This window comes from Salvelinus sp. IW2-2015, linkage group LG6.2 (assembly GCF_002910315.2).
Source record: "Salvelinus sp. IW2-2015 linkage group LG6.2, ASM291031v2, whole genome shotgun sequence".
Taxonomy (NCBI): Eukaryota; Metazoa; Chordata; class Actinopteri; order Salmoniformes; family Salmonidae; genus Salvelinus; species Salvelinus sp. IW2-2015.
Genome location: NC_036846.1, coordinates 20,350,227 through 20,375,313, shown reverse-complemented (window position 1 = coordinate 20,375,313; position 25,087 = coordinate 20,350,227). Strand labels below are relative to the sequence as shown.

At 44.3% G+C, this 25,087-nt stretch overlaps 3 protein-coding genes across 3 annotated transcripts; 2 read left to right on the top strand and 1 right to left on the bottom strand.

Moving 5' to 3' along the window:
• The first annotated feature begins 689 nt into the window (after window positions 1-689).
• Window positions 690-10,858, top strand: zgc:110843 (CDGSH iron-sulfur domain-containing protein). The gene is made up of 3 exons (XM_023990404.2): window positions 690-844; window positions 9,788-9,984; window positions 10,259-10,858. Exons 1-3 carry the CDS (start codon window positions 796-798, stop codon window positions 10,346-10,348), a joined length of 336 nt encoding a protein of 111 aa, XP_023846172.1. The 5' UTR covers window positions 690-795; the 3' UTR covers window positions 10,349-10,858.
• Window positions 10,859-11,584: 726 nt separating this feature from the next.
• Window positions 11,585-14,450, top strand: LOC111965576 (CXXC-type zinc finger protein 5-like). The gene is made up of 3 exons (XM_023989728.2): window positions 11,585-11,905; window positions 12,631-13,560; window positions 13,931-14,450. The coding sequence occupies exons 2-3, from the start codon at window positions 12,763-12,765 to the stop codon at window positions 13,973-13,975; spliced, it is 843 nt and encodes a 280-aa protein (XP_023845496.1). The 5' UTR covers window positions 11,585-11,905; window positions 12,631-12,762; the 3' UTR covers window positions 13,976-14,450.
• Window positions 14,451-17,395: 2,945 nt separating this feature from the next.
• Window positions 17,396-24,863, bottom strand: zgc:92242 (SH2 domain-containing protein 4A). The gene is given in 6 exon segments (XM_070444280.1): window positions 17,396-17,908; window positions 18,153-18,378; window positions 18,519-18,754; window positions 22,891-22,909; window positions 22,911-23,294; window positions 24,761-24,863. Coding segments are annotated over 5 exon segments (792 nt in total). The 5' UTR covers window positions 23,073-23,294; window positions 24,761-24,863; the 3' UTR covers window positions 17,396-17,759.
• Window positions 24,864-25,087: the final 224 nt, after the last annotated feature.

The window sequence follows — 25,087 nt, the reverse complement described above, 5'->3', positions numbered from 1 at the left end:
TGAAAAATTATGCACTCATTAGTTACTGTAAGTTGCTCTGGATAAGAGCATACACAGTACAAAAATGTAAAAGGAATGAATAGACCATTTCAGTTTTCACATCGAAATAAGTTGCATTTGCAAAGTATTTCAAGAAACTGGAAAGCATATCAAGCAAGTATTTTTATATTCCACGAGTATTATCAAAATTACTGTTTTGTACAGATAATTGTCAGGCTCCAGTTACAAACGCTGGTAAACACTCAAATATATTTAGTAAATAAAAAAAATCACAAAAGTAGGCCTTTACTAATGCTGCATTAGGGGACCGATATATACAGCGCGAGCAAAACATTTTTTTCTGCATACAGATATATTTGACTAAAACAATTTAATTTGTATAAAATCACATGTCTCTTATGCACGGGAACACTGTGGAACAGATTTACAAAATTAAAATCACAATTAGCTTATTTGCTCGTCTTTAACCATTTTTTGTTTCCAACAATGACGATGATTAAATATGTTTATTTGCTCAGAAAAGTTGAGGCCAAAATTAATGGGCCGCGGGCGGTCAGTTGGCGAACCCTGACCTACAGTTAGCTTGTAACCATTTTGATAATGGGATTGATTGGCCGGTCCTATTGGTCATCACACCAGTGACGTCGTTCAGTCTGGGCTGGTACAGTCGGTCAGAAAGGACAGGGTTCAGATTTATTCTGATTGACCTTGGTGCGCAAGACCCAAACATAACACCGACCAACCGACAGGCTGGCAACCCAAGGTTTACCGTTACCTCCAATTCCCTCGTTGCCAATGTCATCCCCAGTGGTAATCGAGAGTCATGGATTCCAGATATCGAAAGGTAAAGCAATTGCTTTTATAGTTCTCTAAGTTAACGGCTGCCTAAGTGAACTTTATGAATAGACCCTGTGAATAGTCTGTCTATTAATAATGAACAGTTGATCTATTCAAAACACTCGCCATATTTAGGCACAGCTCCAGTCCCTGTAAACACAAATTATGTAGCCTAAATATAAGGACATTTACCTTGTTTACTACAATCATTAGCCCACTGCACCCAATGATACTTGAAAGCAACCATTTGAGAGAAGCCATAAATATAGTCAGTTGCGTATCAGGTTGTTGATCAGGACAGTGGACTTTTACCAATCAATTTAACCAGGTTAGGACAACCTTACCACCAGTCAGCCCAGTGCACCTCGCTAGTCTGTGTCAGGTGGTTTGTGTGTGGCCATTACTTCTGCAGCTAAGCCGCTGTAGCCTGTGCTCAACAGTTCTTGCTCTCCAAATCCTTGACAAACTCGATTGTTTTCATAAACCTACTTATGAAAATAAATGTGGCTCTATGCTATCTGCCATTTTGTTGACCATAGTACAGTTGTAGATTCCAACCAGTAAATCGCCTTTCTCCGTTTACGTGCGTGCGCAGAGCTCCAGAACGCATGTTGGCCCAGCAGTGCCGCGATATCAGATTTCATAGCGGGTTATGTGGGGCTAAGGGCCAGGCAATATATTGGGGCAGTTGTGGCAGTCGGTCGTGCTAGAGAAGTATTGTTATGTTTAAAACCAATGTCTAAGATGTCCATTCTAATCGCCATGGCAATGTAGACCTACCATAGTAGGCTAATCTTTTCACATTTTAAAATAAGAAGAGGCGTGTAGTCTAGCCACATTTCTTGTGTTGTGATACACTAATAGCCTACGTGCGCATATATTCATGTGTTAAAAAACGGAACGGAACTTGAGTAATAGTGTTGTGTATAGACCTTTATTACAAGGTTAAAGAGGAAAACCTGGTCTTCTGTAAGGTGAAAATCCTTTCTGCATACCTTAAAACTTTAATTAAACGCAGTCTCAAATACCTGCCTGTCCCTTTTAATAGCCGGGCAAGGGCACACATTAATTTCAGCAAACAGTGGCGCAAATGCACACATTGATTTCAGCAAATAAACACGTTTCAAATAAATGTGGGGTCTAAATAAATTATTTACGAGGTTACCATGAATTGTTGAAGAGGTTTAATGTTTGATTTGTTACATTAAATAATCGTTTTTTAAATTATGGCAATCATCCGTTTTTATCGCCAGTAAGGCCTGTAAGAAACTGCTAGGCATTGGCTGCTAAACCAAGGGACAAGGGTTCCACTGCTCGATTTTTGACCCCCATCACTCACAGCATAAGATATAAACATTTTACACTGAACAAAAATATAAACAGAAGATGTAAAGTGTTCTTCTGAAATAAAAATCTCCCCCAAAATGTCATATGCACAAAAAGCTTATTTCTCTCAAATGTTGTGCTCAAATGTGTTTACATCCCTGTTAGTGGGTATTTTCACTTTGTGGCATATCAAGAAGCTGATTAAACAGCATGATCATAACACAGGTGCACCTTGTGCAGGGACAATTAAAGGCCACTCTAAAATGTGGATACAACACAATGGCACAGATGTCTCAAGTTTTAAGGGAGCGTGCAATTGGCATGCTGACTGCAGGAATGTCCACCAGAGCTGTTGCCAGAGAATTGAATGTTAATTTCTCTACCATAACCCGCCTCCAACGTTATTTTAGAGAATTTGCCAGTACACCCAACCGGCCTCACAACTAATGACCACGTGTATGGCTAGTAAAACCAAATGCATGCTTTTCAACCGTTCGCTGCCCGCACCCGCCCGCCCGACTAGCATCACCACCCTGGACGGTTCCGACCTAGAATATGTGGACAACTATAAATACCTAGGTGTCTGGCTAGACTGTTAACTCTCCTTCCAGACTCATATTAAACATCTCCAATCCAAAATCAAATTTAGAATCGGCTTTCTATTTCGCAACAAAGCCTCCTTCACTCACGCCGCCAAACTTACCCTCGTAAAACTGACTATCCTACCGATCCTCGACTTCGGCGATGTCATCTACAAAATAGCTTCCAACACTCTACTCAGCAAACTGGATGCAGTCTATCACAGTGCCATCCGTTTTGTTACCAAATCACCTTATACCAGCCACCACTGCGACCTGTATACTCTAGTCGGCTGTCCCTCGCTACATATTCGTCGCCAGACCCACTGGCTCCAGGTCATCTATAAGTCTTTGCTAGGTAAAGCTCCGTTTTATCTCAGTTCACTGGTCACGATAACAACACCCACCCGTAGCACACGTTCCAGCAGGTATATCTCACTGATCATCCCCAAAGCCAACACCTCATTTGGCCGCCTTTCCTTACAGTTCTCTGCTGCCTGTGACTGGAACTAATTGCAAAAATCGCTGAAGTTGGAGACTTTTATTTCCCTCACCAACTTTAAACATCAACTATCTGAGCAGCTAACCAATCGCTGCAGCTGTACATAGTCCATCTGTAAATAGCCCACCCAATCTACCTACCTCATCCCCATACTGTTTTTATTTTATTTACTTTTCTGCTCTTTTGCACACCAGTATCTCTACTTGCACATCATCATCTGCTCATTTATTACTCCAGTGTTAATCTGCTAAATTGTAATTATTCGCTCCTATGGCCTATTTATTGCCTACCTCCTCATGCATTTTGCACACACTGTATATAGACTTTATTTTTTCTACTYTGTRATTGACTTGTTTATTGTGTTATTGGCTTGTTTATTGTTTACTCCATGTGTAACTCTGTGTTGTTGTCTGTGTCACACTGCTTTGCTTTATCTTGGCCAGGTCGCAGTTGCAAATGAGAACTTGTTCTCAACTAGCCTACCTGGTTAAATAAAGGTGAAATAAATAAAAGTGTGGGTAAGCAGTTTGCTGATGTCWACGTTGTGAACAGGGTGGCCCATGGTGGTGGTGGGGTTATGGTATGGGCAGGCATAAGCTACGGACAACAAATACAATTGCATTTTATTTACAGCAATTTGAATGCACAGAGATACCGAGACGAGATCCTGAGGCCCATTGCTGTGCCCATCATCTGCCATGTTGACCCACCTCATGTTTCAGCATGATAATTACCTTGAAAGCAACAGGCGAAAATCTTTGACACAGTCTAAAGTTCTTATTTTACCTCAGTGCTGGTAACAGCTGAGAACTGCTAGCTAACTGGCAGGCACAAAAACAGTCAACAACATCGGGAGTACAGACCGCCAGAAATGGACTGATCGCCCTCTAGTGGCGAAAGTCAGAACTGCCAAAAACGCACAGTCAAAGAGGAGAATAATTATTCTGTCAGTTACCACGTTTCCATCGACAGTTTTWATGTGAGTAAAGCCATACCATATTAAAAAAATGACAGCTCTGATGGAAACAGGAAGTTTCGGTACACTTTCATAAATGCCGACAGATCATTTGTTCATTCGACATGGTGGGATCTTTTTGTGTCTTTAAAATGAATTTTGCAAGCAATGACGATGGAAACACCTTTATATCGAAGTAAACTTGAAGTCAGGCGATGACATGATGTGTGGTCCTCCCACTACGACTCGAGAAACCATGCAGTTTAAATTACACTTCAGATGCAATAAGTTATGATGAACTTCACAGGGTGGTGAAAGTGCACAGTGATGAGCTTGATGATGCTCCTTTCCAATGCATTTCCAGGGTCTTATTCTGGTGACATGATGATCAATGCTTGACTGCCGTTTTGACAAATAAAAACATTCTCACTCTTGTCTATAATCTCATCATGTAGTCTAGCCTACCAGCACTGTATCTGTCAGCTGTTGGCTAGAGCGCACGTGCCAAGACTAGAGTAGAGACATTTGCTATTTAACGCAACAGTTTGACAAACTATCCATAGAGTTGAAAATGCGATGGAAACATTAGATTTTTATTCAGTACATGAAAACTTAATAGAACCTTTCTCTAATAAGTGCCTGTTGTGTTCAGTAATTTCAGCAAATAAAAGCCTGGGCTATTAATTGAAGTTTCACAGTAAATATGCATTTTCTGACTTTTGGTCTGTACATTGTAAAACCTTTCCTGTAAAATGCACAGTAATTTACTGGCAGCAATTGGCCCGTACAGCTACTGTAATCCATTTCACAGTAGTACATTTTTTGGTACCAATATTTTTACTGTAATCTGATTTACAAGTAAAAAGTTTCTTTAACCGTTACTGAAACTGTTGTAGTTAATCATGTTCACGGTAACTTGATGGCAGAGCAAGGAAACACTGTAAAAGTTTACTTTTAACTGCAAGAAAATTTTATATATTTTTTAATTACAAGGGATTATAGCAAGCAGGTTTGCTGTAGGTATTTGCATATAACAGCATATTCATGAACATCATTACATCACTTGCACTTCTAGAGGCCTAACCAAAGGCTTCCAAACTGGCTGTGATTACGGGGCAACACAGATCAAATGGACATGGGTAAATWTTWAAACATTAAAAGGTTAAAGACATGACACCACTCTGATTTGATCCCTATATACATTTAATTGTTAGGGAACTACCACCACATATCACTTAAATTGGTACAGTACTCTCACTAATGGGTGCAACAAATATAGCCACTTAAGGCACTTAAGGCACACATTAATATACACTATATATATATGTACACATTAGTGGACTCGGCTATTTCAGCCACACCCATTGCTGACAGGTGTATAAAATCGAGCACACAGCCGTGCAATCTCCATAGACAAACATTGGCAGAAGAATGGCCTTACGGAAGAGCTCAGTGACTTTTAAAGTGGCACCATTACAGGATGCCACCTTTCCAAAAAGTCAGTTCATCAAATTTCTGCCCTGCTAGAGCTGCCCCGGTGAACTGAAAGTGCTGTTATTGTGAAGTGGAAACATCTTGGAGCAACAACGGCTCAGCTGCGAAGTGGTAGGCCATACAAGCTCACGAAACGGGACCGCCGAGTACGTCTTTCCTCGGTTACAACACTCAATACCGAGTTCCAAACTGCCTCTGGAAGTAACGTCAGCACAATAACTGTTTGTCAGGAGCTTCATGAAATGGGTTTCCATGGCCGAGCAGCCACACACAAACCTAAGTTCACCATGCGCAATACCAAGCGTCGGCTGGGAGTGGTGTTAAGCTCGCCGCCTGGACCAGTGGAAACGGGTTCTCTGGAGTGATGAATTACACTTTACCATCTGGCAGTCCGACGGACGAATCCGGGTTTGGCAGTTGCCAGGAGAACGCTACCTGCCTGAATGCATAGTGCCAAATATAGCATTTGGTGGGAATAATGGTCTGGGACTGTTTTTCATCCTTCGGGCTAAGCCCCTTAGTTCCAGTGAAGGGAAATCTTAACGCTACAGCATACATTGACATTCTAGATGATTCTGTGCTTCCAACTTTGTGGCAACAGTTTGGGGAAGGCCCTTTCCCATTTCAGCATGACAATGCCACCGTGCACAAAGCGAGGTCCATACAGAAATGGTTTATCGAGATCGGTGTGGAAGAACTTGACTGGCCTGCACAGAGCCCTGACCTCAACCCCATCGAACACCTTTGGGATGAATGGGAACACTGACTGCGAGCCAGGCCTAATCGCCCAACATCAGTGCCCGACCTCACTAAAGCTCTTGTGTCAGAATGGAAGCAAATCAAATGGCTACCCAGACTATTTGCATTGCCACTTCTTTGCTGCTGCTACTCTCTGTTATTATCTATGCATAGTCACTTTAATAACTCTACCTACATGTACATATTACCTCAATTACCTCGACACCGGTGCCCCCGCACATTGACTCTGTACCGGTACCCCCTGTATATAGCCCCGCTATTATTATTTACTGCTGCTCTTTCATTATTTGTTATTCTTATCTCTTACTTTTTGGGAGGTATTTTCTTAAAACTGCATTGTTGGTTAAGGGCTTGTAAGTAAGGATTTCACTGTAAGGTCTACACCTGTTGTATTCGGCGCATGTGACAAATACAATTTGATTTGATTTGAAATCCCTGCAGCAATGTTCCAACATCTAATGGAAAGCCTTCCCAGAAGAGTGGAGGCTGTTATAGCAGCAAAGGGGGGACCAACTCCATATTAATGCCCATGATTTTGGAATGAGATGTTCTTTCGAGCAGGTGTCGACATACAATATCCGTAAAAAGTTTGGACACACATACTCATTCAAGGGTTTTTATTTTTTTACTATTTTCTACATTGTAGAATAACAGTGAAGACATCAAAACGATGAAATAACACATATGGAATCATGTAGTAACCAAAAAAGTTTGATTAGTTTAGTTTGTTCCGCAGTCTTACAGCTTGGGGGTAGAAACTGTTAAGGAGCATTTTGGTCCTTGACTTGGAGCTCCGGTACCGCTTGTCGTGCGGTAGCAGAGAGAACAGTCTATGACTTGGGTGACGGGAGTCTTTGACTATTTTTTTAGCCTTCCTCTGTGACACAGCCTACTATATAGTTCCTGGATGTCAGGAAGCTTGGCCCCATGATAGTTTGTTGGTGATGTGGACAGCAAAGAACTTGAAACTCTCGACCTGCTCCACTTTAGTCCCGTCGATGTTAAGGGAGGCCTGTTCGGCCCTCCTTTTCCTATAGTCCATGATCAGCTCCTTTGTCTTGCTCACATTGAGAGAMAGGTTGTTGACCTGGCACCACACTGCTAGGTTTCTGACCTCCCTATAAGCTGTCTCATCGTTGTCGGTGATCAGGCCAACCACCGTTGTGTCGTCAGCAAACTTAATGATGGTGTTGGAGTCGTGCTTGGCCACACAGTCGTGGGTGAACAGGGAGTACAGGATGGTACGCACTCCTGAAGGGCCGCAGTTTTGAGGATCTGTGTGGCAAATATGTTGCTGCCTACCCTTACCACCTGGGGGCGGCCCGTCAGGAAGTCCAGGATCCAGTTTCAGTGGGAGGTGTTTAGTCCCAGGGTCCTTAGCTTAGTGAGGAACTTTGTAGGGAATATGGTTTTGAACGCTGAACTGTAGTCAATGAACAGCATTCTCACATAGGTGTTCCTTTTGTCCAGGTTGGAAAGGGCAGTGTGGAGTGCAATTGAGATTGCGTCATCTGCGGATCTGTTGGGGCGGTATGTGATTTGGAGTGGGTCTAGGGTTTCTGGCATGATGGTGTTGATGTGCGCCATGACCAGCCTTTCAAAGCACTTCATGGCTACCGATGTGAGTGCTACGGGGCGGTAATAATTTAGGCAGGTTACCTTCGCCATCTTGGGCACAGGGACTATGGTGGTCTGTTTGAAACATCTAGGTATTACAGACTTGGACAGGGAGAGGTTGAAAATATCAGTGAAGACACTTGCCAGTTGGTCCGCGCATGCTTTGAGTACACGTCCTGGTAATCCATCTGACCCTGCGGCTTTGTGAATGTTGACCTGTTTAAAAAGGTCTTGCTCACATCGGCTGCAGAGAGCGTGATCACACAGTCGTCCGGAACAGCTGGTGCTCTCATGCATGCTTCAGTGTTTCTTGCCTCAAAGCGAGCTTAAAAGGCATTTAGCTTGTCTGGTTGGCTCGTGTCACTGGGAAGCTCGCGGCTGGTGTTCCCTTTGTAGTCCATAATAGTTTTCAAGCCCTGCCACATCTGACGAGCGTCAGAGCCGGTGTAGTATGATTCAATCTAGTCCTGTATTGACGTTTTGCCTGTTTGATGGTTCGTCTGAGTGCATAGCGGGATTTCTTCTAAGCTTCCGGATTAGTGTCCCACTCCTTGAAAGTGGAAGCCCTAGCCATTAGCTCGGTGCGGATGTTGCCTGTATTCCATGGCTTCTTGTTGGGAAATGTACGTACAGTTACTGTGGGGATGACATCGTTGATGCACTTATTGATGAAGCCGGTGATTGAGGTGGTATACTCCTCAATGCCATTGATGAATCCCAGAACATATTCCAGTCTGTGCTAACAATACAGTCCTGTAGCGTAGCATCCGTATCATCTGACCACTTCTGTATTGAGCGAGTCACTGGTACATCCTGCTTTAGTTTTTGCTTGTAAGCAGGAATCAGGAGAATAGAATTATGGTCAGATTTGCTAAATGGCCAGTATGTTACTGTATATTTTCAGAACAAGGTGTAACGGCTTTCTTCCTGGGATGAAGGAGAGAACCAAAACGCAGCGCGGCTAGTGTTCAACATGATTTAATAAAGAATAATAACTTGAACACTACAAGCTACAAAACAATAAATGTGAAAACCGAAAACAGTCCTATCTGGTGCAGAACACAATGACAGAAAACAATCCCCCACAAACCAACAGTGCAAACAGGCTACCTTAATATGGTTCCCAATCAGAGACAATGACAAACACCTGCCTCTGATTGAGAACCATATTAGGCCAAACAACAAACCCAACATAGAAACCCAAAACATAGAATGCCCACCCAGCTCACATCCTGACCAACTAAACAAAGACTAAACAAAGGAAATAAGGTCAGGAACGTGACACAAGGTTTGTAGAATTCCTAAAATACAGGATATTACTGTATTATGTGGGGGTACTGCATTCTCACTCACAGGTGCAACAAATATAGGCTCTTACAAGGCATGCCTTAAAATACGTTTCGGAGCCAGAGACTCTTTCCCCACTCACAAACATTTTCCCACAATGCACCATAATTAATACTGTAAAACACATTTATGGTATTTCACTGTGCATTCTACTGTGTTTTACTGTTGAAATTACAGAAAGGTCTTACAGTGTGCTGTAAAACAATGTATGGTATTTTACTGTGTATTCTATGGTAAACTACTACATTCAGTTAAACAGTGTCATACTGTTGATTAATACAGTAAGTTACTGWTAAAATTACAAAAACTGCTGACAGTGTACATGTGCATTCTCTCTGTTTATGTATGCCTGTATGTGTTCTTGAATTTCAGACCAGCTGACTGTCCTAGTGCCAGTGGCTGTGGCGGCTGCTCTAGGTGGCTTCCTGGTGAGCCGGTACTTCACTGGGCGTAAGAAAAGCCAGGTCAACACCTGTGTGTGTAAGGACAGTGCCAAGGTGGTGCACAGCTTCGACATAGAAGACATTGGCAGCAAGGCCGTCTACTGCCGCTGCTGGAGGTCCAAGAAGGTGGGCACTTCTTCCTTTATTTGCCTTAAAACTTGGCTGTAGACTCCTATGGTCCCTGGTGCCATAGTTGGATGCCATAGCAGTCTATAGTTATGTCTCAGGGCAAATTATTCACTATCATTATCAACTATAATTTGCTACTTTGGCCGTTTTGCGAAGTATAGTTTGTTATGGGATTTTTAAGGAGATGGCTGGTGAGATTATACCTTATGTTATTTACTTCTTTGTGTAAATTTCCCCTTTGGGTATCGCCGATTTTTCAATCTCCCCACAGTTCCCCTACTGTGACGGTTCCCATACCAAGCACAACGAGATCACTGGGGACAACGTGGGTCCCCTCATCATCAAGAAGAAGGATGCTTAACCAACCTTCCTTTCCCCTCCTCGCCCCTCCTATCAAATCATCATTCAACACCAGTCAGTCACATGCCACATACACCAGAGTCAAACGATCACTTGCCATGTCCATCCAGAGGTCGTACAACCACGCAGAGCAGCACTCCTACTCAAACCGCCTTCATACAACCCACAGTCAAAACCCCAAAGGAATGTTACATGATATGATTTGTGTCTTAGAAGCTCATGTAATTAATGTTATTGAGCCATTGGTCTTAATGGTCTTAACTACGAGATGAATAATACATGACTGAGCGTGGGGAAGGTGCTACCCTTTATTTCTACATCCTCTGACACAAGAGGGCACTTTCATTTCCCCTCTAAGACTATTGTKTATTCCAGTGTTCAAAGTACAACCTTTAGGAATATATATTGTTAATGTCCAAAAGAGATACATGTTCTAGTGAATATGACTGACTTGATGGTGATGTATTTTGGCCCGTATATTGTGAATAAAAGTTTTCTTAAAGTGGTCAGACTTGTGTGTCTACTGTCATTCCTTTCCTGAGACGTAGAAGACCGACATGATGTGGTGCTGATTTTATGTCTCACTGCAAAGCAGTTTATGTGCGCCGATGTATGCCATTTTACCCACTGACACAAGGCAATATTTTCTCTAGCCGCTAGGAGCTGCTCTCGCTCAACTAGCAGGCATGAGGATTACGATTTGGCAGCCCCCTCTCCATATTACTGCTGCCTAGGCTGACGGCCACACACACACACTCAGCCTCACACCCAGCCTCACACCACAGCTGGCTGTGTGCCAAAACTGCAGGACTCTCGACAAGAGGTGGAGTGGACTACCCTGCTTAGTACCCTGAGAAGTACGAGGTTGAGGCTGATGCAGTGCACCTTTAAACAGGCCACAACACCCTCGCCCTTCTCGCCTGATGGCACGTACAGTGTTACGTCTGGCTTCCACCAGCATCACATGACATGTGAAGGAACACACACATAACATACAATAACTCACATGTCAGTCTGATGAATTTCATTCATGCCAGAAAGTGATTCCTTAAACAGTCTCAAAAAGCATTTTCCAATCATTTGTTTWATTTCCAAGATAATTACCCCTGTATTTCAAGACTTTGGCTTTGTCACCTGTCTTTTTGTATGGTTTTGTATAATGTTGTGTGGCACAGAAATTAAATGAGCACAGGAATTTGCTATTGTGGTCAAGGGGTCATTTTTCTGCGGTCTCGTGACCATGACTCCAGTTCGCTTTTTGTGTGACGCCCCCCAAATCTATGAAGTGTGTTTGCATGTTCCACTCTGTGAGTGGCGGGGACGAGGAGGTGGGAATGCGAGACGGGAAAGGCGAAGGACCTGTGCAGCTACCGAATTGGACAAATGGTTTACGGCTTCGTTTTCTTGTGTGATCACTGCAGATAAATCTTGCATATGTCTAATAGTTAACAGTATCCTATTATTTTTTTCCATCTCCCTTTATTTATTCCAATATTCGTGGAAGACACCACGGACAAACCACTGGACACTGGGGCTCCGGTCAGCTCGCATTGCATTGGTAGGTGCACGAATTACGAAAGGATGTGTTAATGTGATATTAATAATATATTGAAGAGAGAGTTATGACCTATTCATACCTTTACAGTACTATCAATTACATCACTCGAACACCTACGTTATCGTTTATTGATGAATTATAGCGTATTTTATGTATCTATTGCGACCGTGTCGTGCGCGCGCGTACCCTGGACTGTCACAGAGTCTAGACAAAAGGTAGCATTCAGAGGTAGATATTGTATATTCTCGAGCCTGGCTCACATCACAACTACAGTAGTCAAATCGAAATGCGCGCTCCAAATTTGACTGGCGCATATGCGCAATAGGCTATTTGTTTGTGGTATTCCATTATTGCATAGATTTGTCCACCTTAGAACCCAGGTGCAACCACACGTAGTCTATCTTAACGTAAATGTAGAAAGCGTCACGTTATTCAAAATATATAGTTTCTTAGTCTCAGATGTAGCCTATATTTTGGACACATTTTACATGCTCACTCAAACATTAAATAGGCTATTATTCACTTAATTACACTTAGGCCTGTGTCTTACAATGTCATTATTGTCTCCTTCACTAAAAATAAAAACCAACCATCGACCAATGCCTCTCTAATAACATCTACTTATTTTCTCCCCCTCTCCGCTTTCTTTGTCTCTTTTTCCCTGTCTCCCTCCATATCTCCTTCCCCCTCTTCTCTTCTCCATCTTCCTCTGTTCATCTCCACAGGGTATAAAGGTGGCAGAGAGGATCATGGGAATATAACAGCTGTCAGAGAGTTGGGATTGGCTAACTGACAGCTGGACTGCTGTCACCGCTCTAACCTTGGCATTGCCCTGCCATCTCCCACCCCCACCCAGTATGACAGATACCCTGGACATGTCTGGCCCTTCCTCTCCAGAGCAGCAGAGAGCCAATAGGATCCTCAGTGAGCCTCTAAGACGAAGCCTGAAGCGCTCTCATCCCTGCTCCCTCTCTGAGTATCTCAACAACACTAACAGACTATCCCACCGCCATAGCTCCAGTAGTATGGGTGTCAGGGGCGTCCTCCATCCCACTGCAGCTCAGCACAGGCCAACCCAGCTCAGGCAGACCAAGCCTCGCCGGGCCCACTCCTCCAACATAGACCTCTGGGACTCCCCCAGTGGTCTTCACCTGGCACATGCTGCAGAGCTGCTGATGAGGGCTGGGGCCTTGACACTGACCCCCACACCCAGGGACCAGGGCCCTCTGGGCGGGCTGGGGGCCGGGGAAGCTAGGGTGGAAGGGGAGGAGATGGAGGGTGGGTCCGGGGCTGAAGGGGACAGCACGGGTTGTGTGACAGACTTCCTCCCACTGCTAGGCTGCTCCTGGTTCCCCTTGAACCCAGGCCTGTTTGCTCTGATGGCAGGGGGAGGGGGGTTCCTGACTAGTGGTGGAGGGTCAATGGGGATAGCTGGCGTTGGGGAGGGTGTGGAGGTGTTGCGAGGCGAGAGCTCGTCCCCTGGCGGCGGGGGAGCTGGGAGAAGGAAGAGGAAGCGATGCGGGGAGTGTGTGCCGTGTCGACGTACAGGGAACTGTGAAGAGTGCAGCGCCTGCCGCAACCGTAAGACCGGACACCAGATCTGCAAGTACAGGAAGTGTGAGCAGCTGAAGAAGAAGGCAGCCACCGGGTTCGAGGTGAGAGGAAGTGGAGAAACACAAACTATTATTTAGAATGGGCATTAATAGGGCAGTCTGACTTTATCTGAGGTCTGACAACTGCTCTCCAAAAAATATATACCTCTGTAATACCGCTGTAGTTGTACTACACTATATATACAAAAGTATGTGGACACCCCTTCAAATGATTGGATTCAGCCATTTCAGCCACACCTGTTGCTGACAGGTGTGATTTTGAAATGAGATGTTCGACGAGCAGGTGTCCACATACGTTTGGTCATGTGGTGGATGTTAATGTGTTACTTTCTGGCGGTGTAGTAGTCTTTATGCATGTGTTTGTGTTTTAATTTAACCACAGCTTTCTGACCCCTTTCATCTCCTTTCATAGAAGATGGTGTTTCCATCAGGAGCAGCATTTCCATGGTTACAATAGGATTCCGTCTATTTGGAATGTGAACATTGGCACTCTGGACCTGCAAAGAAAGTAAATTCAGCTGGCCTTGTTGGATTGGCTTGGAGAGTACAGAACCTTCGACAATCAGAAGTATGAAGATGAAAACCCAATGAAGAAAAGAGAAGTCATACCAATGGATTGAGATATTGTTGAGCCAACATGAAGCACCTCATGAAGCACAGAGTATTGTAAATTAATAGAAAATGTTATTCCTTTTTATATTCCATTTTTGGAACATTTTGTCATCGAAGCTTCTGACCTGGATGTTTCCGTATAAGCCAAACCAAGAAGGACAGACTGGTCATAATATGATGTTTATGTTTGTTTTTCTATTCATGTCACAGTTAATAAAATAATGAGTAGTAGATGTACTTAGGTCATGATTAGTGTCTAGTTCTTACATCTCTACGGTCTGCCTTCTGAATAAAGACAAGGAAACTGCCTGTCTACACTATTTGTGTGTTGGGGTGAGTATGTATTTCAAGAGTGTCTCTTTGTGTATTTCAGGGGCTGACTGATCCCTCTCCATTTCCTGTGAGGCTTATGTGTGTGTGTGTGTGGTGTGTGTGTGTGTGTGTGTGTGTGTGTGTGTGTGTGTGTGGTGTGTGTGTGTGTCTTGGGGGGAGGCATGCATGATGGCCTTATCACTACCTTCCAGCCACACACACACACACATATATGACCAGAAAGTACACATACCAAACACATGCGCACATGACTCACCACACACTCAACACATTCACGCACACACTCTCTCTCATTCCCATTCACACACACGCTCTCTTCTCATTCCCGTTCACACACTGATTCAATTCCAATTTCATTCACAAGCATGTAGTATGCAGACACACCTTCATTCTCTCACACACACAGTGAACGGCCTCACTAACATGGGAAAGCAGAGAGAGTCCAGCTCACACAGACGGCGGGGGGTGGAGGTTGCCGTGACGATGGCTGATAAGATAGGACCTTAATCTTCCACAGTTTCTGCTTCCGGGGGATGGTGGACAAGCGTAACCATGGAGATATGCAAAGGCGAGATTGTCACGCTATATTGGCCATGTGTTGCAACTTCCTGTGTGCCTTCAGTTCGGATCATCAGAGAACCAGTGTGTGTGTGTGTGTCCTTACAGAAATCTTGCCAACTCAGGGTAAAAAGCCAGACAGGCGACGCTGTTACAGTTTCCACTGTATAAGAACATGTCCTAATCGGCATTTCTTTCTCTCACGGACACAAAGGGATGTTCATATTCCTGGATCTTCCAGTTTCCCTTGTGCCCTTTCAGTAATGTTGGAGGATTACATCCCCTCCCCGGAAATCTGTTGTCACCGCGCTGGCCGCAGGGTCTGGAGCTCCCATAACCGCCTGCAGAGTCCCGGCTCTGCTGCCCTGCTAAGATGGCCAGGAGGGAGAGACGAGAGTAGAGAGGAGAGAGGGGGAGGGGAGAAAGGAGATGGAGATGACATGCAGGAGATGAAAGATTAGTAGGAGGAAGAGGAAGAGGCAAATATCACACAAAAGAGAAATGGGAAGGGGTCGGACATATATCCAGAGAGATGAGAGAGATAGAGTATTATGAGAGGATCGGAGAGGGATAAAGATGGATCATTTGAAGAATACAGACTGACCTGAGTCTGTCTCTTCAAACGCAAGTTGGACCTCAGCTATGTTAGTGCGCTGCAGCCAGCTGCTGCATGCGCTCAGAAACGCTACACTGCGTTGGAGTCATACTACGCAGCTCTAGCAGGGCGTCTTTCCGAAGTAAGTAGGTCTAAGTTCCTGAATCTAAAGACACACTTTCATCTGTCTGGTGGGACATAAGACATGCTTTATTGAGTTGAGCAGAGAAGAGTTATGCTGAGTATGGTGCATATAGCCACCCTGACATTCATCTACCGTGTGCTGTGTTTGTGTGGTGTGTGTGGGTGTGTTGTGTGTGTGTGTGGTGTGTGTGTGTGTGTGTGTGTGTTGTGTGTGTGTTGTGTGTGTGTGTGTGTGTGTTGTGTGTGTGGCTGTTGTGTCGTTGTGTGTGGTTGTGTGTTTTGTGTGGTGTGTGTGTGTTGTGTGTGTGTGTGTGTGTGTGTTGTGTGTGTGTGTGTGACCTAGTGTTGCTTGTGTTCTGTGTTCTGTCCCAATCCGGGCCGGCCACTCGCTAACAGAGTTACCACTAGCCCCTTTCTGATCTTCTTTGTCAACCAGCTGCTGGGACTCCTCACTTAGTGAAGCGAAGAGGCATGGAATTCCTATGTAAACATAACAACTCTACCTGGTAGAGCACAGCATGCAACACTACAGCAGCCCTCCTCTCACTGTTTTTATTAAGGAGCTTCAGAAATGATTGTAACCCATCTTGGATTATTCTAGTTTTTAATTAATTCCACTACACGTGTGACCTGTGTGTGTCTGTGTGTGCGTGTTTGTTGTGTGTTGTGTGTTGTGTTGTGTGTGTGTTGTGTGTGTGTGTGTGTGTGTTGTTGTGTGTGTTGGTGTTGTGTGTGTGTGTGTGTGTGGTGTGTGGTGTGTGTGTGTGTGTTGTGGTGTGTGTGTGTTTTGAAATCTAGATGTAATCCTACCCAGAGTAGGGTTGAATGGTAGGTCTGGTTGTCCTTTGACTTCTCTGGTCACCATGGATACCACTCATACAAAATGAAACACACAGAGGGCTCCCTTTCTCTCTCTCTCTCTCTTCTGCTCTCTCTCTCTCTCTCTCTCTTCTCTCTCTCTCTCTCTTTCTTCTCCTCTCCTCCTCTCTCTCTCTCTCTCTCCTCTCTCTCTCTCTCTTCTCTCTCTCTTCTCTCTCTCTCTTCTCTCCTCTCTCTCTCTCTCTTTTCTTTAATTCTCTCTCTCTCTCTCCTCTCTCTTTCTTAATTCTCTCTTTCTCTTGCTCTAGCACACTCCACACCCACCGACACGCACATTTCTTCAGCATTTTTATTTAGCTGAATTAGAGACCAACAGGTCAAAGAAATATGTGTTTCGCAGAAGTATGTTTCACACACAAAATAGAAATAGCCTCCTCAAACAAATGTAGTTACAGTGCAGATATACAAAACATGATATGACTAGAAAGCCTACGAGGTTAGACTGTTAGATAATGAACACAATTAATAAAGCAAAAGATCAGGTAACTAAAAACATGACAGGATGGTTTGACCTATGGCCCAAACATACCAGGATGGTTTGACCAATGGCTCAAACACACCAGGATGGTTTGACCTATGGCCCAAACACACCAGGATGGTTTGACCTATGGCCCAAACACACCAGGATGGTTTGACCTATAGCCCAAACATACCAGGATGGTTTGATCTATGGCCCAAACATACGAGAGACAGCAAAGTGAAAATAAATGATGCATAATTCATGATTACAAACGTAAAGCTAAATCTTTTCCTCCACCCCATGTACAAATCAGATACAAACTTCCATGTAACTATGTAGAAATAGCTCTTGTATTAACCATGTCCAAACCTCTTGTGTATTTAGGTTCAAGGAGAGGTGGAAGTGTATAACTACCACGCAGTCTCCACAAACCTTCAAAGAGGGAGCCGTTTCACCAGAGTACCAGCGTCAAGCATTCCTCCCACTCTGCTGTGCATGTCCACCTTTAACTCGGCTGAGTTTGGAGCTCCTATTTCTCTGCACCGTTCCTCAGGTGAGTGTCTGTCCGTATACCACAAGCATTTTGCTGGTATTCAAATGAGCTCTTCAGGTGGGCAGTACCTCTTCTGTGTGATTGGTTGACCGTGGGTGACCCTGGTGTTACCTAGAGGACCTGGGCACCAGCTTCAGGTGTGAAGGTTTGGTGGGCACAGGGGGCTTGGCGATGGGAGAGGATGTGGCAAACGTTCTCCTGAGCTGGGCCACCCGACCACCAAACGCTGGGCTCTCCTCCTCATGACTGACCACCACTAGAGAGATAGAGAGGGAAAGGATTGTAGAAATATCTGTTAAGTCAATGAACTTGAATCGAGTGCAGAGTAGACATGTCATTCCAGAGAAACATGCGCGTGCACGGATGCACACACAAAAACACACTCTCTGCATAGTCGGAACTAGAAGCACAAGCATTTTGCTACAATCGCATTAACATCTGCTAACCATGTGTATGTGACCAATACATTTTGATTTGATTTGATTCTCTTTCTCTCTCACCTCCTCTGCCGTGTGGGCGGGCCTTCTCTGTGACTGACAGCTGGGGTTGGAGAGACAGGCTGATGTTGCTGTGGTGGGGTCTGTAGCAGAGGCCCCAGTCCTTTAGGTCGTCGGTGCTGTTGCCTGACTCATTGTCGCTGCTATCCTCCCCGGGGTCCTTTGGGTCGTCCTCAGCGCTGCCTGAGTCCTGGTCCTCCTCAGAGTCCTTAGAGCCATCTGAGTCTACCTGGAAATAGAAGAAGACTGTTGAGCTACTTCCTGTATTGTAGAGATGACATCTTTCTCTCCCTCTTGCCCTCTCTTTCTGTGTCTCATATGCATACACATCACACACACACATACACACACTTCGAAACAAACACTTACACTGAGTTGCATCAGTGTGGTTGATTGTGAGCTGGTTTGGTGGTTCWCTCTGTCTGTCAGTAGAGACACAGTATGGAGATCAACCACTAGGTTGTTTATTTCTGTACTCTGTAGTCTGGTGTTGGTACGAAGGGTCTGGAGGAGTTTGGAGGATCTAAATTCATCCACCTCTCCGATCACGCTCACACTCACATCCCCATCACGACCCAACAGCCAGCGCACGCTCTTACTGTGACCTGAGGAGACAAAGAAACACATAGAATATCACACGGTGTAACTAGCACAGATAATACAACAGCAGGTAACTATTCCTATCCCCATTTTAAATCCATCGTCAGACTTCATTGATGGAGTCTGGTTGTAGTACTCCGTTATAGCCCAGCAGATGGTGCTGTTGTCTTATCAGTGAACAAACACATTACTGAGGTCTGCTCTGCAGTAGCCTAGCTTGATCTATTGTCCAGTCTATTGGCTCTGCACAAACACTGCCTTACTGACACACTAGTCTATGGTCTTCACCTTACAGTAATCACTCAGATCTGACCACAGATCTGTGTTAATTAGCTGGCTAACAATTGGTGGGATACAACCTCTAGTCTCTAGTCACAGCCAGGTCACCATTACAGTAATATGAACACGATACACATGAATAGGCTGCTAGCTTAAATGTAAAAAAATAACCAATTTCAATTCCATTTCATTTCAATTCAAGATGAGTGAAATATAAGGCCTATGTAATAATAAATTTCAGATTGAGTGAAGATAAGCCTTATGTAATAATAGATTGCAGATGAAGTGGAAGATAAGCCTATGTAAATAGATTCAGATGAGTGAAGATAAGCCTGATGTAATATAGATGAGGATAAGTATGTATGTCAAGATGGAGAGATAAGCCTACGTGTCGATATAGATTTCAGGATGAGTGAAGATACAGCCTATGTAATATAGATTCAGATGAGGAAATAAGCACTATGTAATATAGGATTCAGTGAGTAAAATAAGCCTATGTAATATAGATTCAGATGAGATGATGTAAGCCTATGTTAAATAGATTCAGATGAGAAGGATGAAGCCTAATGTCTATAGATTCAGAATGATGAGATAAGCCTTTAATATAAGATTTCAGGATGAGAGAAGATAAGCCTTGTAATATAGATTCAGATGAGTGAAATAAGCGTATGTAATATGAGATTCAGATGAGGATGATAGCCTATGTAATATCAGATTCAGATGAGTGAAGATAGGCTATTAATATAGATTTCAGATGAGAAGATAAGCCTAGGTTAAATAGATTCAAGATGAGGAGATGATACCTATGTAAAGTATCGATTCAGCATGAGTGAAGATAAGCCTATGTAATTAGATTCAGATGAGTGAAGATAAGCCTATGTAAATATACGATTCAGATAAGAGACGAAAGTTGGTAATTATAGATTCAGATAGTGAAGATAAGCTATGTAATATAGATTCAGATGAGAGATGATAAGGCTATGTAATATAGATCAGATGAAGTGAATAGCCTATGTAATATAGATTCAGATGAGTGAAGATAAGCCTATGTAATATAGATTCAGATGAGAGAAGATAGAGCCTATGTAATATAGATCAGATGAGAGAAGATAAGCCTATGTAATATAGATTTCAGGATGAGTAAGATAAGCCTATGTAATATAGATTCAGATGAGAGAAGATAAGCCTATGCGTAATATAGATTCAGATGAGAGAAGATAGGCCTATGTAATATAGAGCAAAAATGGCAACAAAAGGTGTGGAAATGGTCTTGCAGCAAATCATATTGGAATATGTTAATCATTTTGTAAGTGTACAGAGAAGTGGGCCACAGGCCGTGTTGTGTGTGTGTGTGTGTGTGTGTGTGTTGTGTGTGTGTGTGTGTGTGTGTGTGTGTGTGTGTGTGTGTGTGTGGTGGTGGTGTGTGTGTGTGTGTGTGTTGTGTGTGTGTTGTGTGTGTGTGTGTGTGTGGTGTGTGTGGTGTGTGTGACATTAAGAGTTGTACTGTGTTGCTACGTGCTATCTTATGTAAGGAGAGGTCTTTCTGTGCCATGAGGGCTGAAGAGAGGAGAATAAAGGGCCTGTGAGAAGAATGATGAAGTGTAGTGTTTGTTGCTCAGCACAGCGGTTTTACGGCTCATTTTGACACCCGGTGTTAAGAGATGAGAGATGACCTGTCCTCTCCTACTGCTACTAAGGTGACTCACACACACACTCACCCGGTTATACAGTAGATCAACAGATTGGAAAAGAAAAGGGGTAACGTGATATTCGGGGTTAAAAAAGCAACGAGCCACACCAAACACAAGGGCTTTACACTCCAATTCTATTCACCTGCTATTGCAATCTGCCGGGCAAAGCAGGCCCAAGGCATGGAAATGTGGAATGAATCAATCGCTGCAGCTGGTGTTTCTGACGATAGAGCTCATGATATGAAGGGCTGGCTAGTACAATATAACTGTAAGGGGGGGGGGTGTCTCATTCGTGTATCCTATCAGAGTAGGAGTGGGAAGAGGGGATAGGTCTCAATTCAATATCTACTGCAGATAGAGTGGGAGAGGGGATAGGGTCTCATTCTGTATCCTACTCAGATAGAGTGGGGGAGGGGATAAGTCTCATTCTGATATCCTATCAGATAAGAGTGGGAAGAGGGGATAGGTCTCATTCAATATCCTATCAGAAGAGTGGGAGGGGATAGGTCTCATTTGTATCCTATCAGATAGAGTGGGGGAGGGGATAGGTCTCAATTCTATATCCTATCAGATAGATGGGAGAGGGGATAGGTCTCATTCAACTATCCTATCAGATGAAGTGGGAGAGGGGATTAGTCTCATTCTATCCTATCAGATGAGTGGGGGAGGGGATAGATCTCCATTCCCTATATCCCTATCAGATAGAGTGGGGGAGGGAAGATTCTGTATCCTTCATTTGGCCATTCTTATCCTATCAAATAGAGTGGGGGAGGGGTAACGTCTCATTCTGTATCTATCAGATAGAGTGGGGGAGGGGATAGGTCTCATTCTGTATCCTATCAGATAGAGTGGGGGAGGGGATAGGTCTCATTCTGTATTCCTATCAGATTAGAGTGGGGGAGGAGATAAGTCCTCATTCTGTATATCTATCAGATAGAGTGGGGGAGGAGATAAGTCTCATTCTGTAACTATCAGATAGCGTGGGGGAGGAGATAAGTCTCATTCTGTATTCCTATCAGATAGAGTGGGGAGGGGATACGTTTCATTCTGTATCCTATCAGATAGAGTGGAGAGGGGATAAGTCTCATTCTGTATCCTATCAGATAGAGTGGGGGAGGGGATAGGTTTAATTCTTGTATCCTATCAGATAGAGTGGGGGAGGGGATAGGTCTCATTCCTGTATCCTATCAGAATAGAGTGGGGGAGGAGATAAGTCTCATGTCTGTATGCCTTATCAGATAGAGGTGGGGGAGGGGATAAGTTCTCATTCTGTATCCTATTATCAGATAGAGTGGGGAGGGGATAGGTCTCATTCTGTTATCCTATCAGATAGAGTGGGGGAGGGCGAGGATACTGGGTATTACATATATACACACTGTTCTATTAGACAAATGGAAAGGAGAGGTCACATTCTATACTCCATCAGATAGAGAAATGGACAGGAAAGAAGAGGGATGGAATGGGTAAAATAGAGAGATAGAGAGAGAAGGAATAGAATGGGAAAGAGAGAGACATGGGTTAGTGAGAGTGGTGGAACTTGGCCTGAGCTGAAGGCCTCTTTCTGCAGAGTGTGGTTCAGGGTTGTTTTCCCAGAATAGTGGGGTGGGTGCTCAAGCAAGCTCATTACTCAGTGCCCCTCTCTCTCTCTCTCTCTCTCTCTCTCTCTCTCTCTCTCTCTCTCTCTCTCTCTCCTCTCTCTTCTCTCCTCTCTCCTCTCTCCGTGCCACTTTCTCTTCTTCTTTTCTCACCTCTCTTTCCCCTCATTCCTCCTTTCTCTCTCCCCTCCTGCCTCCACATCTCTTCATGTCTCCATCTTTCATCCCCCCTTTCTGTTCCCCCTCTCTCTTTCTATATTGAAGGGTTTTCCTCTCTCCCTGGCCATATATGGTGTGTGTGGCGTGTGCGCGTGTGTGTGTGTGTGTGTGTGTGTGGTGTGGTGTGTGTGTGTGTGTGTGTGTGTGTGTGTGTGTGGTGTGCGTGTGCGTGTGCGTGTGCGTGTGCGTGGTGCGTGTGCGTGTGCGTGGCGTGCCGTGCGGTGTGCGCCGTGTGCGTGTGCGTATGTGTGGCGGCGTGCGTGCGTGCGTGCGTGCGTGCGTGCGTGCGTGCGTGCGTGCGTGCGTGCGTGCGTGTGGTGTGTGTGTGTGGTGGTGTGAGTGCGTGAATGCGTGTACCTTTTTTAGACCTTGCGTTGTTTCCTGGTTCTCCTCTCTCTCTCGTCCTTCTCCTCCCTCTCTATCCAGCGTCTGACCTGCTCCTCTCTCATCTTCAGGAATAAGATTCTCCTCTGGTCTTCACTCAGGGCCTCCAAAACCTCTGGGTCCACCCACATCTCCTGTAAGATCTGAGCCAGCATACTGGCTGATCCTAGATGAACTCCCTTTCTCTGGTGCTGTTGGGAAATGCTGGTGCCGGCCTGGTTCAACAGAGGGCTTTAAATCCCAACGTCTGGTGGATCTGGTACAGTCTCAATTCCAAAAGGCTGAAGAGTTCTCTTTCAACTTCTTAGACGTTCCCTCCGTTATGTTATATGACTTCTGCTGGGAGGGTGGATGGTCAATGATTCCTTGCTGGTATTCTAGAGCAGGAGAGAGCATATATATGTGAATAAAGCCTTTCTCCTCAGCCTTTCCCTCTTTGGCTGTCCACCAACACAATTGTAGGTGTGTGTGTGTGTCTGGTTCTGTGTGTGAGTAAATGTGTGTCCACTCCCTCTACTACCCCCCACACAGAGAACTGCCCTACTACTTTCAAACATTCAAAGGTGAACAGAGACCAGAGACCAACCCAGCTGGGTGGCAGAACAACGTTTTATGTAAACAGAGAGAGAATGGCAGAGAGAGACACGCAGAACCTTAGCTTTATTTCCATTTTGGGATTTAGAGAGAGGGAGGGAGAAAACGATTATCATTTTTTAGAGCGAGGGGAAGAGAAACAGAGATAAACAAAGAAACAGAGAGAGAAAAGGGGTGGAAGAGTCTTTGCAACGAGGATAGCTATCTCACAGGACCAAAACAGAAGTGGCGGGGAGATAACCAGCTATCTCTCATGACCAAAACAGAAGAGACAGGGAGATAGCCAGCTATCTCTCATGACCAAAACAGAAGAGACAGAGAGATAACCAGAACTATGTTTCCCCCTCGTAAGGCTCATGGTCACCCTACTTACGCTCAGATGAACACACATACTGTTTTTAGAACATTATCAGCAGGTGAATGAGATAATGTTCAATAGTTCTCCTCTTATATTACAACACAGAGGGCCAGACCAACAACACTACCAACAACCACGTAATTGTACAGTCACAGGACATCACTGGAGAGAAAACAGTTACAACAACACTTTCTATCAGCTAATATATGGAATACCCCTACTATTTTCAACAGGTAAAGCACTGCAGGAATCGAACTCTGGTACAGATTAGACACATTACAGCTATTCTAACATCGTTATAACAACATTATAATAACATTGATACACAACATCAAGACATGCACCAGTGTAACTAGAGACTAACAGGAACAGATGCTTGTAACACACTGGCCACGGCAGTAAGACACACAGACACACAAAGCAGGCAGTCTTGAATCTATGCCAGCATGTAATACATTTAGAGTTTACCATAGTCACTGTTCACATAGAAAGAAAGAACAGGAGCAAAAAAGACAGAATAGAGAGAGAAAGAGGATGTGTGTCGCATACTAAGTGAGACGTTTAAAAAATGTTTTTCAAACAGAGCCTGTTTTACTGAAACTGACAGAGAGGGGTTGTGAGAGTCGGATGAACTCAGACAAGAACAAGAAAATAAGAGAGAAACAAAAGCGAGAGAATGGTGAGGAAAAGCAAGTAGAGCGGAGAAACCCCTGAGAACCCCCTGAGAAACCCCTGAGAACCCCCTGAGAAACCCCTGAGAAACCCCTGAGAACCCCCTGAGAAACCCCTGAGAAACCCCTGAGAAACCCCTGAGAAACCCCTGAGAAACCCCTGAGAAACCCCTGAGAAACCCCTGAGAAACCCCTGAGAAACCCAGCATACTTTACTTACTGTGACTGCTCAGCTTGTAGCGTTAGCGACCTCGGTCCGTGTGTGTTACACTGTGACTGACTGTATCTGGGTGACGTGTGTGTGTGTGTGTCTGAGTCTGTATGAGAGCGGTAGAGTAGTCTGTACAGCCTTTATACTGGATATGAGTGGGCTGCAGTGACATCATTTTAAAACTCTCTCTCTCTCTCTCTCTCTCTCTCTCTCTCTCTCTCTCTCTCTCTCTCTCTCTCTCTTCTCTCTCTCTCTCTCTCTCTCTCTCTCTCTCTCTCTCAATTCAATTTAAGGGGCTTTATTGGCATGGGAAACATATGTTTACATTGCCAAAGC

What these genes read in the sequence shown, in the direction of transcription:
- zgc:110843 (XM_023990404.2), top strand. Translation starts at nt 796, where the DNA reads ATGTCATCCCCAGTGGTAATCGAGAGTCATGGATTCCAGATATCGAAA. An exon ending in TGGATTCCAGATATCGAAAG is followed by an intron (nt 845 to 9,787) that starts GTAAAGCAATTG and finishes CTTGAATTTCAG; the next exon opens with ACCAGCTGACTGTCCTAGTG. An exon ending in GCTGCTGGAGGTCCAAGAAG is followed by an intron (nt 9,985 to 10,258) that starts GTGGGCACTTCT and finishes ATCTCCCCACAG; the next exon opens with TTCCCCTACTGTGACGGTTC.
- LOC111965576 (XM_023989728.2), top strand. Translation starts at nt 12,763, where the DNA reads ATGACAGATACCCTGGACATGTCTGGCCCTTCCTCTCCAGAGCAGCAG. An exon ending in AGGCAGCCACCGGGTTCGAG is followed by an intron (nt 13,561 to 13,930) that starts GTGAGAGGAAGT and finishes CTCCTTTCATAG; the next exon opens with AAGATGGTGTTTCCATCAGG.